Raw genomic sequence first — 17,956 nt, 5'->3', positions numbered from 1 at the left:
GCAGCAGCAGTTTAGGCTAGAGCATAGCAGTTTGGGCGTGAACCTGCTTGCAGGAGCTCACTGCATATTTGATCGAAGTTTGCTTTGTGCTGAAGATTCGCTGTCCAACATGCAAGCAAGCCCTAGACAGGATAAGACTGAGGCTGCGTCTATACTACAGACCTTACAGCGGCAGGTGTCGCATTGGGAAGAAGCTGCTGCCAAGTCCCTGACAGGCTCCTTTCACTCCTGAAAGGAAAATAAGGTGTCAAATCTTATCTGAGAGCAGCTGGAGTGGAGAGAAAACTAGGCTGGTCCCTGAGTTCTCCTCCCTTTGCTGTCAGGCTGGCACTGGCAAGCACCTGGCTCAACTCCTCTTCCTTCAGAGGAGCCTTCCTTCCCTCAGCCGGTTTGCTTCCCCTACTGGTTTAAATACCTGCCCTGCAGAGTCCAGGTGGAAACTCTTGCTCCCATCACCAAAGCCTCCTTGCAGGGAATTAACCCCTTCCTCTCCTACTCTGGTGTGGGGAGATGTACATGCCCCTCCCCACACCTATCACTCCAGCCTAGTCTGGAGACTTGGCTTTCCTCTGTGCTTCCACCTCTCAGGATGCATTAAAAGAAGCTAGCACGAGTAAACTACCTGGAAGAGCAATGAAAGGGCCTTAAGAATGTTATTCAGGGGCTAGTGAAAGAGGGGCTGGGGGGAGACCTATGCTCTAGGAAATGGAAAATCCCCAATTTAGAATCATTTGGAGGAGAGGAATTGTTCCAACAGGAGAGCCCACTAGTGTCTTAAAATTCAGTGGTTATAGTACAAGCCACCTAGCTTAGAGAGATGTTACATAAAATGTGCTCAGCCAGCCATTACAGAATAGCCACCAAACCAGCAGCAGAGACTGCCCACCTGGCAAGAACAGACTCACTTTCTCAGATTAATAGCTCTTCATGAATGTATTGAACCACATCTGCAGTAGGACAACTAGTTAAAAGGTGCAAAACACTCACCTAGGGAGAGAGGGGGGAAAAAAGTACAACTGCTCCCCACAATGCATTTGGCTTCCTAAACGCTTCTAAAAAAAGTGGGAGCAAAAGAGACCGTTTTACACAGCTGAAGGAAAAATGGATTCCGAAAATTTCCACACAGACACTCAAAAGGTCACATCAGAATTGAAAGATCCATTTGTTCCTTGGCACCTTCATCAGTTATGCATTGAAGACCAGACTGGATACTTAGTATTCATAATTTGAGACATATCCTTAGACTGGAATAGCCAATTTAAATAGTGGGGGAGGGAGAGAGAGGGGAAGAACTTATGGAATTTTTGTTGGTTTGACACTGATGAAAGGAATCTTTGTAAACTCCGACCCACACAGCAGTCAATACCAGACGGGTTCGGTGTTACATTCTGAGAACATTCCATTGCTCATGGTACTTGTCAACATCCTAAAATGAATCTCTATATTTGCTCTTCAACAGGTGATTTTTAGCAACGTGATTAAATGTTAGCCCAGGAGACTGCCTCCCCCCCCCAAAAAAAATATGGAGTAGAATAAACAAGACTTCAGGGGTAAGAAAAGCATGTTTTTGATTCAGATTTACATTTAAAGAGGCAACAGTAAAAATTAGCCATCGCCTCTCATGGGAAGGGTGTAAGAAATCCTTGCAGATTAGACCATCCCCACATGTAAAATTTATTTTTAAAAATTGTATATTTAGTTGTACACAGACGTTTACTTTTATTTTTCCCTGGCGGGGCCCTGCCCCACTCTTCACCTTCCTCTGCAGTCTTGCCCCACCTCTTCCCCCCCCCCACTCTGCCTCCTCCCCTAAGGCCTCCCCACCCACCCCTCTCTGCCCTTCCTCGAGGCCCCCTGTCCACTGCTCTCCCCCAACCACCTCCTACCCCGGAAAGGTGACTGGCAGACCACCCCGGGGCCTGCTGAAAGCACAGCACAGCCTGGGAAAGAACAGATGATTCTTACCTGGGGGCTGAAGTCAAAGCACATCACTTAAGCATGTGCTTGTCAGAGAGCTAGCCATCTGATTACAATAAGACTCCAGCAATCACTCCTCCACAGGTAGGCCGCTGTGAAGAGACTGATCAAGGCATGCATTCTACAAGTGTTTCATATGCTGGCCATTTCCTGTCCAATAGATGTGGGAGGGAGAAGGTAATCATTGCATGTGAGAAGCAGGGACAAGCTAATTTTTCTTGCCACTGCGTTTGCACATTTAAAGCAGTCCATCACTGGTACTCAAAAAAGGTGGAACTTTTAATAACTTTTTTTTTTTTTACAGCGTAGGGTTTAAGACTATGTACATATATGCAGAATACTATATCTGTAAGGATATACTCCAAGGATCTCTAGAAAGAGAGATTAACGTATAGCTGAATCCTCATGGTTTGTGCACCAAAAACTTTAGAAAAAAAAATCAACGCCCCCAAGGAATCAGAGCAGGGTGCTTGCTACAGCTGGCTTTGCTTAATTGGGGGACTGTTTATACAATCAGCGTATGGCAGATATACAGAACTTAAGAGTGCAACTCCTCCATTTGCAAGAGACTACCAAACAAGATGCAAGAATGCTTTTGCAGGAGAAAGGAGTACCAAGATTTTATAGTGGACATGAGGGAGCTGCGACGCTGACTCATCACATCACAGTACCCTTTATAAAACGCATTGTCTGTAAGTTACGAGTCATTCAGCTGTTTCCTAATACAATTACTCTCTCTCCCCGGAGGAAAAAAAATTTTTTTATTTTTACTTTGTACAATGTTAGGAGACTTATAAAAAGATGAATTCATTCCCCACGTAGTGTTTCAGAACCAAGTTACAAATCTATAAAACAGATTAGAATATTCCTCACAAGGCCACAAACACTGCAAACTATGTCTGTGCCGTCATTAAGTTTAATCTTTTAATTAGCATAATCCTTATATCGCCATTATTGATTTTCAAATCTAGAAGTACAGGAGATTAAGGAGCCGCATTTTTCTCTCAGCTTCTCAGGAGGTGTAGGTCTTGGAACGATCATCAAAATAGCATACAGGGGATTTTTTCCCCCCCCTTGGAAGAACATCCAGGTAAATATTGGTTTCACTTAATCCAATTCTGCCTCAGCCTACTAAGTGGCTCCACTAGGCAGATTGGTATGGAGACCAGACAGAGGAGTGCCCAGTAGGAGGCAGCCAGCATTAACCTATTATGCATCTGGTTCAATCCAACCTGCAATTTTCAATGCATGATCAAAAGCCAAGTGTTACCAGAGAACCTTTTTATGACTATCAGTGCGACTGAAGTCTTTAGATTTAGAGTCACAGTGAAGGGGGGGGAAAAAAAAAAAAAAAGTGTGAGAGGTCGGTTGTGAGATACAGACCTGCAATATTGCGGTGGTTTTTGGATCAGTAGCTTCTGGGTGAGGAGAGGTTAGAGATGAACACCCAGCTTGTTTTGACATTTTGGGCCATACTTTCAGTTCAGGCTTTTAAAGTGCAAAGCTACAAGTCTTTGGGTAAGTGTGCCAACTCTAATCTGAAAGCTAACAAAGTGTCAGACAACCCATTACTGATGGCTGACAACTATGGGGATTTATCGCAGACATTCACAAGGAAAATAAAACCGGTTACCTCTGATTTTAATACTGGTGTAGTTCTTTCCCTCCCAGTTTATCAAGAAGGTGAAATGCAAGAAGACAACTGCAGAACTAGAGCTGTTTTGGAAGCAAAGGATGAGTAACATTTGTGCTTATAATCGCAATTATATGTGCAGGTGTCTAGAAAAATATGTACACGCTAAAGAGTCTTTGGTGCTGGATAGTCATTTTCGGAAGACAGCATGCTCTGCTGAATACTCTTCCATCAGTATATTGCCATCTAAGACTGTACATGTTACTTTTGTATAGGATCCAGCAATGCAACTTCCATAATATATGTAAACTGTAACGGTTACTGAATAAATATATTCAAGAGCATCTCATTGTTTGTTTAGATAAAAAGCAAGGTTAAAAAAATGTATTAAATGTCTAAAGCTTTGGTCTAACCAGTTGTTATTGCGGTAACAGCATCTGTAAGAATGGTGAAACCTCCCCTTTAAGAAATCCCTCCAGAACTTCACCCAGAAGGGTTTGCATTCAGCCCTTTTACTTTTAGTGGTTACTTTATTGCAAACGGTTCGGTGGAGGAGGAGTTCTTCAGAACCCAAACAGGTCATCTTTCTCTGCCGCATTTGAATCCATTTTGTCCCAGTCTACGGGAGAGAGGGTTTCTGCACTCTGGATATCTTGAGCAGTCAGGCCAGTGTCCAGGACGTGAGGGTTAGTTCTTGACTGAGCAAGTCTGAGAAGAAAGAAGGCGTTTATAGCCTCTATACTGCTATATGCAGCTTCATACTTCAAAATTCTTCCTACAGCTTGTAAAGAAATGCTCCTAAATAGGGAAAAAGCTGATCTTTGAAGCTCTTTGAAGTCTGATGCCTGCTTCTCAGAGTTTCACCTTAAAGACAGTCTACATTTGCAATGAGGGCTCCCTTTACAGTATAGGCCTGGCAAAACGTTGCCTTTTTCCTCCGAAGCTAGCACTGACTGGTACGTTGTTAGCAGGGACCTTATCTCAGTTAAAAGAACGCACTGACCAAAGCAGCCTCACCAAAAGAAGTGTCTAAATTTTCACCATTCCAGGAATACCTGAGCAAGCAGCCAGTACATAATTTACTGCCATCCACAATCACTCCAACAGCTCACAGCAGCACTCCTGGTTCTCAGAAGCTGGTTCTAAAATTTTACTCTTAAGTAAAAAAGACAGTATTTTGAGGCTGTGTTCAGATCTGAAATGGTAGTGGTGGTCAGCCTGTAGGGTCATTATTAACAGGATCTTTCATCCCAGGGCACTGCAGAGGTTTATGAAAGTTAAAGCCCCACAGATTTGTAGTCCAATTACTAAATTCCATGTGTACAAGCCTAATACTTCAGTGCAAACTCTCTCATGCACAAAAGATATTTGGAGTTCATATAATGGATCTTAACAGACTATCAACTCAAGTTTGACCCCAAAAATATGTTTTTAAAACCACAACAAAAGCCAAACCCAAACCATAATGATGCTTTTAAAAGAAAGATCAACAGAAAAGTTCTCATGATTTGCTAAATTCCATTGGGAAAAGATTAATAAAGTTCTCCTGCTGCATTTGCGGCCCAACCATTGTGACAGGGATAGCCTGAAAGTGAAACTGACAATTCAATGTCCAAACTGCAGGGGCGGCAGGGGAGATAGTGACTAGTAAAATTTCTTTCTTAAAGTTCAGTTTTAAGTAGTCCAACACACTCTTTAGTAATATAGGTGAGGAAACTGGTTTGGAGTAGGATTTAAGTTGACAGCATCCCTTTAATGATTTAGGAATGGATTTGCAACTTCTCTTTCCACAATGAACAGTGGAGGTAAGGAAAGCGAGCCTTCCACCTTAAGTCCAGTGTACTCGCTTTTTTTGTGCTATAAGCTCAACTAACCTTAAACTACTGTAAGTATGGTTTAAATAGGTAGATATTAGGGATTTGCACTGTAATCAAGTTGGTTTTGTTACAACAATGCAAGGATTCTAACATAAAACCCCTTGGTTAGGTGATGAACTAGATCTGAGTTAGAGGGTCTTACTCCTTGACTACATGTTTGCAGTTCATCTGGGGAATGGCAGCGTAAACGCTATGTTAGTGTTACACTAACATGGGGGAGAAGCAAGTCAGTCATAAGTGCAAGAAGATCAGACCAAGATCACTCCTGCTAGCGCGGGAACTAGACACTGTCAGCTGAGCGAATAGCATATCCGTTCCAGGAAGAAGAGACACTATCACCATGCTATGTTTGGGGAATTAAATTCCCCATCACACACACACACCCTTATCTCCATCCTTAAAAGGTTAGTCAAATATTTTGACCATCAGCCAGCCTCAAAGTCTATCTTTCAATTAAGAGCTGAAGCACTGGCTGGGCTGCTCCCCCGGTCAGATCATTGGAGCAGATTAGATTAGAAGCATTATTAAAACTAGTCAGAGTGAAGACTCTTGGGTTGGTCCCTAGTGCCATAAACTTGTAAAGAGTTATTAGAATTACCTTGAAAATGCCTCCTCCAGCCCGTCATCCATTTCCTTTATTAAGAAAGGGAGAGAAAAAAGAAGAAGAGGTCGTTGCTAAGCTAGCATGCAAGTGTATTTAAACAGTTGGCTCAACTTTCCTTCGGGCCGTAGGTACAGCATCATCAAGTGCTTAGAGCAACACTGGGTATCCGGGTCTGAGCACTGCAGTTTTCTTTGCAAGGACCTAACAGATTGAGGGATGCTGTTCCACCACCAACCACATCCATTTCCAGCATCTCTCCCGTCTCTTCTCCCCCTCCCAGCCAGCAGCATTCCCCTCCCTGTACCAGTGCAATAGCCAACCTAAGACCTGATCCAAAGCCCAGTGGAATCGCCCTCCCTGCCCCCAAGCCTTCCAAAATTAAGCATCCACACGACCTGCACCCCCCAACCAAGTTAACTTCAGGTAGCAGAAAGCTGTGCAGTGCCAGGTACTGCTACTGCCTCACCCCTTTCCAAGGCCTCCTGATGGTTTTCTGCAGTGGATTTTGTTGGGAAAAAGAACAGGAGGACTTGTGGCACCTTAGAGACTAACCAATTTATTTGAGCCTAAGCTTTCGTGAGCTACAGCTCACTTCATCGGATGCATGCAGTGGAAAGATTTTATACACACAGAGAACATGAAACATTGGATGTTACCATCACTCATTACAGTCTGTATGATAACACCCATAGTTTCATGTTCTCTGTGTATATAAAATGTCCCCACTGTATTTTCCACTGAATGCATCTGATGAAGTGAGCTGTAGCTCATGAAAGCTTATGCTCAAATAAATGTTGGTCTCTAAGGTGCCACAAGTACTCTCTTTTTGCGGATACAGACTAACACGGCTGCTACTCTGAAATTTGTAGGGAAAGAGAGATGCCTTTTTATTTGTGTACTGCCTCTTTAAAATTTCTCACCACTGCTGCTAAGTCAAAATTCACTGCTGCAGGGAGGGACAGCCCAAGGCGATGCACAGTGTAAGCCCTCAAAACAAGCCTAATCCTTGCGCTGTCTCCTCTGTGCAGGGGTGAGTTTCACCCCGAGAGCAGCCACTTTGTTCCAAGTTCAGATGCTGAGACTCTGGCATGTGCTTCTCACAAGAGCCTATTTCTGTTCTCTCAACGCAACACAAAAAGGTTGTTCTGGCTGAAAGCATTGGTTTGCTCTTTGCATGCAGACACTTTCCCCAGCGCTGGAAACAAAAAGCGGATCACTCCTTAGATTTTAGGGTTGGCCAAGTCGACTGATTGCACTCACCATTTCAAGCTTACAGGGTGCAAAGTGCAGCAGATACAGTGGACCCAGCTCAGCAGGATGCTTTCGGCAAAGGACCTACTAAGCACATACTTCAGCTGGACCTTTGTGCCGAGAACATTATATTTAAAGAGCTACGGGGCAGTGTTTCTTGAGGAACTGCTGGTGTGCTTCTTTTTCAAATCTCTCCTCTTTGGAGGCTGCCCATGAAGGGTATTTGAATATTACTGAATGGGGGCTGAGGGGTTGTTTTAATTGAAAGATTAGGTTTGGGATGGCCTTTCAACGGGCAACTTGATTACATCCACTGGGGGTTTTAAGCTTTGGGGCTCTGATGACCTTGATGCTATTGAGAGTTATGCAAAAGAAGGAGGTTGGCTAAGATCCCTCCAGGACCTACGGTGATGTTGAAATTAACAGGTGATATTCTAATTTGGCCTGAAGGTCACAAAACTTGGGTTCAGACAGGCAGTCTCTGGAAGCAAAGCCCTTTGGCTAAAGAGGCCCCATCACTGCTCCACAATTCAGCAGATTTCATCTACTGCAGTGGGAGAGGAGGAGGTAGTTTGAGGTCGTGGGTCTCAGACTATTCAGGACTTGACAAGTCAAACAATAGATTCCATGGCTAGAGCACGGGTGTAACCCACACCAGCATGCACAGCAGCTACAGACTGGTGCTTCCATCTGAAAACTAGACATTTAGGTATGTGATAAAGCACATAAAGAAGTGCCCAAGCATCTGAAATGTGGGTTTGTGAAAGAAGTTTACAATCTCTTCTGAAAATCCCAGGTCTTGGCAGTCAACAGGAGCCTAAGAAGGAATTAGGCATCCAAATCAAACTCCAGGCTCCCACTGAAAGCAAACTTGATTGGACCCCTTTGAAAATCCCAGCACGAATGGCTGAGTAGTCTGGAAGTTCTACACCCAATTGCTAAGGCTTTGGTTAAGAGGTGGGCCCAGAATGAAGACAACCCCCATCCCCAACGGAGGATGTTGGGACCAACAGAAAATGAAGCTTCACCTTCCCCCAGCATCCCTCTTCTCAGGAGAAAGAGCTTGCACCTCCAGTACGCTTACCCAGACTATGTTGTTGTTCTCAGATGAGAAGTTTGGACCCAACTCATCCATGCGTGGGGCGTTCACACTGACAGTCAGGGGAGATCTGGCAGCATCTTCGAAGTCCAGCAGGTTCCCTGTGGCAACTGCTGTGTTAACAGAGCAAAAAAAAAAACACAACAAAAAAAAACCTGTTACCTAGAAGAGTTTTGCAGTTCTCCTTCCCTGCCCTCTCCACTCCAATAAGAGAAATATGTACACCTTCCTACTGGGCTATCCTGCCACCACTTATTCGCTTTATGTTAACAGGTAGGAGTCCTTCTCCAACCTCCCACATTGGGGCCAGGACATTGCTAGGCACTGTACAAACATCTGGGCAGGGACTGTAAAACCTGATGGGCCAAAGAGACAAGAGAGTGGGAAGGGAAAAAGAGGCACAGATGAGTTAAGTGACTTCCCTAGGGTCACACACAGCAGGGAACAGAACCCGGTCATTGGATTTCCCAGTCCAGAGCCTTGCCCAATGGGCTACACTGCCACCATGCTCTTGATCTATGCTACACTAGGAGTGCAGAACGATTACTGGGCTAAGCATTGGATCAAAGCCCTTCTGCAGAAAAAAAAGTCAGAAGCCTCATTTTCATGGCAAGACACCCTGGATTAGGTGGTGAAGCAGACTGGGAGACCTGCAGCGGCTTTGCTTAAGCATCCGTTTGAAAATGGAATTATTGAATTAAATATGAAGTGGGAATAGCCCAGCCTGCACTTTGTCCCCTAGGTTCTTTTGATATTAATGTTATTGCAGCCCATTCCCGCCTTCAGTCTAATACCACACAATGTCATTCAAGCTCACATTTGCATCATAGGACTATTGGTAACCAGGCAAAGAGTAGGTGGGTGTTTGGATTTTTTCCATCTTAAAGTGCCACATTAACTGAATGTTTGCTGCTCAAGTTAGTCAGTTTGCTAGCTGGCAAGTGCCATCATTTTATGTTTCAAAGTTAACACCTCATTGAGATGCATGGGGCAGTCCTCACCTCTCCAAGCTAAAGATTCAGGCTGCTTGCAGTCTCAGGGCTGGTCTACACCAGAGTTACGTCAGCTTAATTACATTGCTCAGGGCTGCAAAGAGTTTCATGCCCTCTGCAATGTAATTAAGCCAACCACAACAGTTTTGCCTTTTTCTTTGCCAGCTTGTATTCCTCATCACGTTCTAGCCTTCTTAACTTTCTGCCATCACTTAAACTTTTCCTCCTTCACTGCCTCCTGCACACTACCGGACCATCGCCATGTCTACTTCACAAGAAGTTTCCCTCCTTTCATTTGGCCACCCCCTCTTCTCCCTCCAGCCTCGCTGATGTGATCATGGTCCGTTTGGTTGTAGTCTTGCCTGCAAGCCTCCAACACTTCATTTTTTTGGTCCACAATTCATCTTTTGCCCATCCTCCCACCCCACTAGCCTTGTCACCCTGAAGTCCATTACAAGCAATGTAATCTGCTCTCCCGGAACGACTTCAGTCTCCCGTTTGTTAAATCTCATCTTGGCAGGAAGTGGCCACTCTATGTAACAAAATGCTCCTCCCTTTTTTACAAAGTATGTATTGGCAACAATCAGGCCATGGGCTCTGGCTAACAAAGACGTTCTCACCAGCTACATTTCTGGGTCCAAGGCATCGTACTTAACAACAACTGTTTTAGCCCTTGGGTTCTCCCATATGTCCACTGAGAGAGTTTCATTAATCAATCAGGCACTTAGCTGGACCTACTGATAAGCAAGGAACTGCTAGCTAGCTGGAATTTCTCCTCCTCTGTCATAACGCTAACCTATGGCACGTACTCGCATAAAACATTAAAGTTTTGGTCTCTACTCACTGCTATTGTCAGAGCTCACTCTTCCTTTGGATGTCCACTATCATAGCCTGTAATGTTCTGCTAGGATTGTTCTTACTCTATTCTTTTTTACTACTGATCCATGGTACTGAGCCACAAAGCAACTTGTAGCACTGGTCAACCTCCATAGATTTTGATCCCTTCTATTCGGTGTCTTGTACACAAGCAACGTGCACCCTCCTTCTCTTCAGCGTCTCAGCTACTTCTTCGTTTCCTGTTCATTGCTCCTACATTCAGGGAAGCCCGATGTAGTTCTTGGGCTCACTTTAGCTGTACATGCCCAGAATGTAGTAGCATTTACCTTTTCTCACAGCAATTGTGTGTCACTTCTGGGGGAGGGTGGGGGACGACGACACCCTAGCATTGTATTGATAGTCTCCCTGAAGTCAGACGCAGGGAGAGTATGCGATTGTAAAAGCTGCACTAAACTGGCTAGTCAGGTCTGACATTTCTTGGTTTGACCCCCTATTTTAGGTGGGCTGTCTGCCAGCCAGTGAGCAGCCCTACCTGCCTGGATCCCTCCACTTCAGCAGAGGGCATTTAGAGAAGAGGCTGCAGTAGAAGCCATGGCTGAGAATGGCTCTCTTCGTAGTGGTTGGCCAATAACAAATCTACACCACGGATACAAAAAGTTGTTTGTCCTGCACTAGTCTCCGCAGTTCTGCTGGGAGACTTGGTCAAATCCAGATGAAGACACCCAGTTGCTGCTCAGAGGTCTTTAGATCCCTGAAAGCTAACAGGGCGTTTTGTTCATCACTTACATGCTTTAAGGCAGGCAGGATCTTCTGAGTTTGGGCCACTTGCACCTTCTCCCTCAGAGAGGGACTTTTCCCGCTTTTCTTTCTCTGCAACAAGAAAGACTCCCTCATTGTCCGTAGGCACTGGATTTCCTGATGTGCATTTCACGAACGGAAACGTGATATGTCGTGACCATAAGAGCTGGTTGGGAACTTTCCCCATCGGGGCATTTTTCTGTCAAAGTATTCATTTTGCCAAAATTGAAGTTTTGCCACCAAAAGATTGATTTTCCAGCTGGGGGGGGGGCGGGAAGGGGAGGGGAGAGAAATGGGATTTACGGAGGCCTCCTGGACTGACTGCCTAGGAGACACAACTGCCAGCAAAAAAAAAAAAAAATGAAACTGACAAAAGCCTTGCAGGCAGAGAGCTTTGAGATTCCATTCTGGTTCTCCCAAAATGCAGTTTTTCCGGAAATTGCATTTGACTTTTTGGTCACAAATTAGGGCACAATTTTTCTTCCCTAGGGGGGATTTCCATTTTCAGCCAACTTTTGTGACTGCCTGCATCAAGGGCTTTGTGTACTTGGGACAAATGTTTTCCGAGTCACACCCTCAGGAGACACTTATGTTCCACTCACTTTCCAGAAGAGTCAGCACCACCCAAGACAATTGGGGCCAGTTCCTCCTCCTTCTCCACGCCCTACATGCCTCTCTGGTGGCATATAAGGGCAGTCTAGGAGATGCAAGTGGAAGGGACATGTGATTGAGGGTATTTCCCCAGTGCAGGAGATGCATAGGGCTGACACAAGTGGCCCTTTTTTGGTTTGGGGGGGGGGGAGGGGGAAGAGACGAGGAGAGGGGAGAAATACTCTAACTTACATGCCAAGGGATGTACCAGCCCCTACACCTGCCTAGAATCCAGGTGGCACAGACCCACAGTCATCCCAGGTGCCCTTTCCCAGCAGCACAGCACAGATTCTGCCCCCGTAGGTTTGGTTTTCAGGAGGTGTGAGCACCCCAGCTTCATTACAGTGGGCACGGTGCTCAGCACCTATTGGGGGCGGGGAGTGGAGAAGAACAGCCCCAGCCCCTCAATATAAAATTCTCTCTTGCACGCTGGCATGGGGTGAAAGGGACACAGGTGTCAGGCGGACTTGGAAAGAACAGCTAGTTACTTTACAGCTTGTTAGGCACACTGTATTTCATGTGCCCACCTATGGTGAAAGCAACAGGCAGAGACAGGTTTACAAGGAGCAGGACTCAGTACGAGGTGTCAGCTGCGATTGCGGACACTAGACCCTGCCGTCAGAGTCACAAGAAACCTGCAGTTACGTTAGCAGCGCAGCCAGAACGGGCCTCAACGCCCCCCCCCCCCCCCCCGCTTTTTTTTTTTTCCAGTGCATACTTTGAAAGATCACTTGAAAGGATAATAAGCCCAAATTATTTCCTTGGCTATATTGCAAGACATGGAGAGCGACACACTCACCTTCCTTGGATGCTTGCCAGAACTCAAACGCGACTTTGAACGCTTGAGCTACAGTTAGGGTGACTGCCTGGGCCTGAAAGACAATGTTATACAGTGCATTCGTTGGCTGTTTCTCCCGTCCATTTCAATCATTTGGCGGTTCTGCTGATAGATGTGAACCTGGAGCTTCCTAGTACTCTGGTGCCAGGACACCTGCACCCCTTTAGAAAGGGTAATCAAATACGGATAGCAGCAAGGATTGTCTGCTCTCCACAGGACGCTGCTGCAGAGAGTTGGCTGCAGGCGTGTTACACCTAAGAAAACAATTATTTTCAGAAAGAAGGGAAGGTGTCACGCTGACCGCTCTGGAGGCTAAAGACCTCTCTAGCCTCAATGCACACAGAGCGGCTTGCATATTGGCCTCTCCCCTGTGCCTCAATCCCAACCAGGTGGGATGATTACTGTTAATCCTCCAAGATACGTGCATGCCCCACTCACTATAGTATCTGAGCGCCTCACCACACCTCTGCAAGGCAGGGCAGTGCTATTATCCCCATTGTACAGATGGGGAAAACTGAGGTACAGAGCAGCTAAGTGACTTGCACAAGGTCATGCAGGAAGCCGGTGGCAGAGCAAGGAATCAAACTTGGTTCTTTCAAATCCTGGATGAGTACCCTAAGCATGGGACACCCCTCCTCAATTTTCAGGGGCCATCTGACTGCCAAGAAAGGTGCCAGCGATGGCAGGTGTTGGTGGCTGGACCGAGTGCCCTCCACTCGTTTCAGTTAAGATGCTGAATAGCCAGGAATGACTTTCACTACAGATGTAGGGCTGGATTAGCAATGACAGCTTAGAGAGCTACTGTCCATCACCAATTCCCTCCCCTCCCCATTCGAGTTGGTTCTGAACCGAGGACCATCTCGAGTAACAGGATGCTGTAAGAAAAAGCATTAGATAGCGGGGGAATGAAAGCTGGTGCCCCCCACAATCAGTTTCAGCTCTTAATGACAGAATAAGGGCTGAATGTTAATGAGCCCAGAGAGATACAGGGGAGCTTTCAAAGGCACAAAAGGTAGCGTAGGCACCCAGCTCCCAGTGAAGTCAATGGGAGCCTCTATCTGGAGGGGACTGTTACACCCACTTGCACCAGCAGCAAGTTTGGCCCTCCAGGCCACACATTTTGTGTGCCACTGTAATTATGCGGGTTTCTAAACCAGCGTAGTAACGGTCCTCGCGTGGACTCACTTCTGTAGTTGAAAGAGTCTCAATGTAGCTTATTTCTCCTGAGTTTACAGAAGTGAGCTACGCTGCTGTAACTGCATCCACACCCACTCAATCCGTATGTTTCTAGACAGAGCCGTACAAAAAACCCCTGCTCAAACCAGCCCTTCGAGCTAACCAGCAAGGCTTACGAGTGTGGCGAGGAGCGACGTGGGATGCCAGGGTCATTAAAGAACAAGCTCATTGAAGATTTTACACACAGTGGCACATCACAAGGCAGAAGCAAGGACTTTTAAAGACAGCTGACGGGTGATAAGTTTGCGTTTAGAGTCGCATGCAAAATAAATCCAGCTTCCAAGACACGGAACTTCCCCCTCCTCCAGGCTTTGGGGAAAAAGCGGAATAAAAAGTTTAATTGAGAAATAAGTTCTAAGAGCCACGGGCTTTTGAAAAAGGGAAAAATAAAAACACACAAAACCCATCTCTGCCAATTAAACCTCACAAAAGTAGAGGATCTCATTTGAATGTCTGAGCTATTTACATCTGTGATGGAAGTGTGAATGCTTTATGGCAAAAAACTTAAATATGGTAATTAAGTATGAAACTCCCCACAGCTGTTTACAATTTAAGCTGTCACATCTGAATCAAGTTTAATAGACCCAGCTACCGTTGAGAATTGCCCATGAACTAAAAATATGGAGTAATTATATGCCAGAGCCGGGTAGCTATACATACCGAGCCCCGTCTTAGATGCCAAGCTCTGGTACTGCAGTATCAGTTTACCTGTTATCAGCATGGTGTTCACGCATTGTGTGTGCGTACAAAGATTCTGCTTGCTACCACAAAAGGCCTGGGAGAACTTTTTTATTTTGAGGAAGACGTACGGCGCTGATGTACCAAAGAGATAATTCTTTTAGCACTGGAGAGATTTAAATTTTAATTTGCAGAGTCTCTTCTTATCTTGGCAGCGCAAAGATGGGGCTGTGCTTTGCAGCCAGGAGAGAACTGGTGGCTTCCTTTATGTTCCCTGCTTCCCCAGAGGGAGGCCGGGGTGGGGGGCGGGCGGGGGGAGGAGAAAGGGACAGAATATTAACACTGCCATTCATGCCTGGAGCAGCAGGGAGGTGTTTGGAGCGGAGGTCTGGGCCATGTTGCTGGGGGCAAATTTGGTCTCTTCTCTGCCCCAACCTGACTGAAAGGGGCTTGCTGCAGGGGCAATGCCAAGTCGCTGAGATGAAGAAACCTTCCCACCCCCCACGCCATGATGTGAGAACAGTCGTTGCTGCAGCCTCCGTTTAGATTATGCTCCCGATTTGGGGGAAAAGATGGGAATGGCAGAAATAAGGGCATGAAGCAGGCAGGGTGTAGTTTAGATCTACAGCTCCCTGCCTAGATCACATCAATGCAGAAGGAACTGTGTCCCCCACACTCCCTGTGAGTTCCAGTGTGCAGGGGACGAGCACCCCCAGCCCTGCAGGCTTCCAGCCCCTGCAAGCCACAACAACTGCATGGGTTCCTCCTCAGAAAGGGGCTTCTGCAGCTCTGTGTCTGGGGGAGGGGTATGCATCGGTCTGGTCCCCGCATCCTACTAGAGCGGGCAGAGGAGGACACCCCCCCGTTTCCTAGCACACACACACTAAGCCCAGCCCCCCCTTGACTCATCCACATCTCCACCGCAAGGTCTCTCTGGCTCATCAGTCCCTGCCTCCCCATTGTGAGAGTGGAGGAGATCTAATCACTCTCTACACCCACTCACAGCTTATGCCCAGTGACCCATTTCTCTCCCTTGCCAACTCTTAAGTGCTGGGCCTTAGCCCATGCTGTCCCAGCTCAGAAGAGCTCTCCCGGTTATGCGATACATTGAGCCAAGGGGAGGGGTGAGCAGAGAAACCAAAACAAAAAAAAAAAAAACCTATCCGCTCCGCTCAGAACAAAAGCTGGTGGCTATTTCCCAGCTCTGGCTATTCTCCTTAGTATGTGTTACGATCTTGTGTTCCATGCTGTGCGTCAGTTACAGTGCAATGGTGCTAAATCTGCCATCAAGTACAGTAACAAAGGTATCACGGGCTTCAATAGAGAAAGAGAGCGCGAGCTCTTAAAACAGTGAGCCACAAAGCAGGGGGGAAAGTTGAGGTGAAGCAGGAGTGGGGTCTCACAAACGCCTTGTACTGCCCGGCCACTCTCCTTTTTAAAATGCTTTCCCATCCACGGCAGAGTCCAGTATTCCGGATGCAATGGTAGCATCACCAAACACAGCTACAGTCTTACTGCAGCCACGGGGAGTTAAGGACGATGCAGAAATGATTTCATTAAGCGATGAAGTGCCAGGAGAATTTCAGCTGGCGGGAGGGGGTTAGAGACAGTTCAGCAAATGCTACTCCCCCATTTAAAATAAATGCCCCCTTCCCACCTGGCCCAATTATTAAAAGCTTTAATTCTGCATATCTTTAAGCATGTGACCAAGTCCCATTGACTTCAGTCACGCTAAACTCTAAGCGCACTGAAGTATTGATTTAATTGGGTATGGGTCCTGCTTTTGAGCAAGGGGTTGGACTAGACCTCCTGAGGTCCCTTCCAACCCTGATATTCTATGATTTATGGGATCAGGGCCTTCAAGTAAGTTTCCAGGCTCAACTCTGTCATTTTTAACTCTGCATTTTGCCTCTTTAATAGGGGACTCTCACTCCTGAGAATGGGAGATGGGGCCTCCCCTCATGGGGGCATGCAGCCTAGTGGTTAGACTAGCCGAGATCCCAGCGCTCCCATCAGAAACAGGTGAAGTTGTGGATTCTCAGCCCCTCAAAGTCAAATCCAGCAAGGCATTTAAAAGTTCCTCCCAACATCAGCACAAAAGTGACATAACAGATGATATCTGCCCCTCCCATCAGCATGTATCCAGGTTGATTTAGCCTCACTACATCCTACGATATGCTCGGGCCTCCAGAGACGCAGGGCTGCCGACAGCCCCGAGTTATGTCTGCAAGCATAGGAGCTCCAATACCTGCAGGCAGGGCAGTTTGCTGGATCAGACCCCTAGATCAGTCAGCAAGGTCCCTGCCCCGAGGAGCCTATGAAGCACTGAACCCTGCCCACCTCTCTGGTAACAGCCGTACGGACCCGCGCCCTCCTTTCTACTGACCAGTTTCCGTTTGGGGCAGAGGAAAGCATGACACTCCAGGTTCTCGCTGTGCTGGCTCTGAGCAATGTAGGCAAACACTTTATCGTGGCTCTTGTCTGCGGTGCAATAAGAGATCCTGAAAGTCAGAGCGAGGGAAAGTTAAACTCTTGGATTATAGCAGGGTTGGGAGGAGGCCAGCTTGCACACTGACCTGGCAGGCTGGGCGTCAGATTCAGCCTGGCAGACGCAGAGGGAACATGAATACCACCACGTTCTAAGAGCCCCCAGTTGGAGATTGGGGAACTCTTGGCCTGAAAGACAAGCCCCATTTTAGGCTTCAGAACCACAACTGTGAAGGCAGCAAAATGGGACTGACGGGGAGCGGAGCCACACACCGAATGATGCGTTTGGTGGGGTTACAGCCTCTGAACAGGAGCCTTTACCTTTGCTCAAGGAAAGGAAACTCTCTGCCCAGGTTTTGTGACATGCTAGTTTCTGAGCTGGGCAAGAGACACTTTGCTGTCAGGACAATCTCATGCATATTCTCTTCCAGCAAGGAGAGCGCCCAAGTTGTTCCAGCACCACAAATTACTGCGGAAGCTCCCCTGTGTGCGCTCCAGTCAGAGAGAGAAGCTGACGTCGGGGACAAGGAAAGTCTGTCTGAAAGAATGAGCCTCAAACTCCAGGAGATCTGCTCTAGCAGTTGCAGGCATCCTTGAACTCAGTGGGCCATGGGGATTCACTCAGCCTGAGGTTTGAGGGACATTTCCTCCGATGGGCTGCTTTCCCCTGAGCCAGGCAGGAAGCGCTTTGCATTTCTGAACAAGGTTTTGGCCAGCAAGCAGGGTGCCCTTCGACCAGGCATTGGCCTGGTGAGCAGACTATAAATGCACCTTTGTAGGGTGTGGGGGCAGGACCCTTGGAATTCTGAGCGTTTCCTTCCCCCAGTGTGAATATCGGCACAGAGATCGGCTACTCCCATCTTATGTCAGTGAGTGTCATTGCGACACACGGCAGCTGAGTCACTGAAAGGCAATACAAGGTGCACATACAACTGGCAGTAATTTAATCTAGCGGGCTATTGAGGATGTGACCTCCCCACAAGGTAGGTTCAAAGGAA

The 17,956-nt window shown here is 46.8% G+C and overlaps 1 protein-coding gene across 2 annotated transcripts in view; it reads right to left on the bottom strand.

Annotated features, from left to right (window-relative positions):
• Positions 1 to 2,235: 2,235 nt before the first annotated feature.
• Positions 2,236 to 17,956, bottom strand: part of LDLRAP1 (low density lipoprotein receptor adaptor protein 1) — a 36,633-nt gene continuing 20,912 nt past the window's right edge. Inside the window, exons 4-9 of one of the 2 annotated variants that reach the window (XM_073317876.1) lie at positions 16,858 to 16,972; positions 12,519 to 12,591; positions 11,057 to 11,140; positions 8,427 to 8,554; positions 6,086 to 6,120; positions 2,236 to 4,318 (exon numbers count right to left, since the gene is read on the bottom strand). In XM_073317876.1, coding sequence (XP_073173977.1) covers positions 4,174 to 4,318; positions 6,086 to 6,120; positions 8,427 to 8,554; positions 11,057 to 11,140; positions 12,519 to 12,591; positions 16,858 to 16,972 — 580 coding nt within the window. In that variant the 3' untranslated portion in view covers positions 2,236 to 4,173. The remainder of the gene's footprint in view (positions 4,319 to 6,085; positions 6,121 to 8,426; positions 8,555 to 11,056; positions 11,141 to 12,518; positions 12,592 to 16,857; positions 16,973 to 17,956) is intronic. The other variant, XM_073317878.1, reaches the window with a different exon arrangement.

This window comes from Lepidochelys kempii, chromosome 19, assembly GCF_965140265.1.
Source record: "Lepidochelys kempii isolate rLepKem1 chromosome 19, rLepKem1.hap2, whole genome shotgun sequence".
NCBI lineage: Eukaryota > Metazoa > Chordata > Testudines > Cheloniidae > Lepidochelys > Lepidochelys kempii.
The sequence above is the reverse complement of the archived record's forward strand: the minus strand, read 5'-3'. Positions and strand labels throughout refer to the sequence as shown.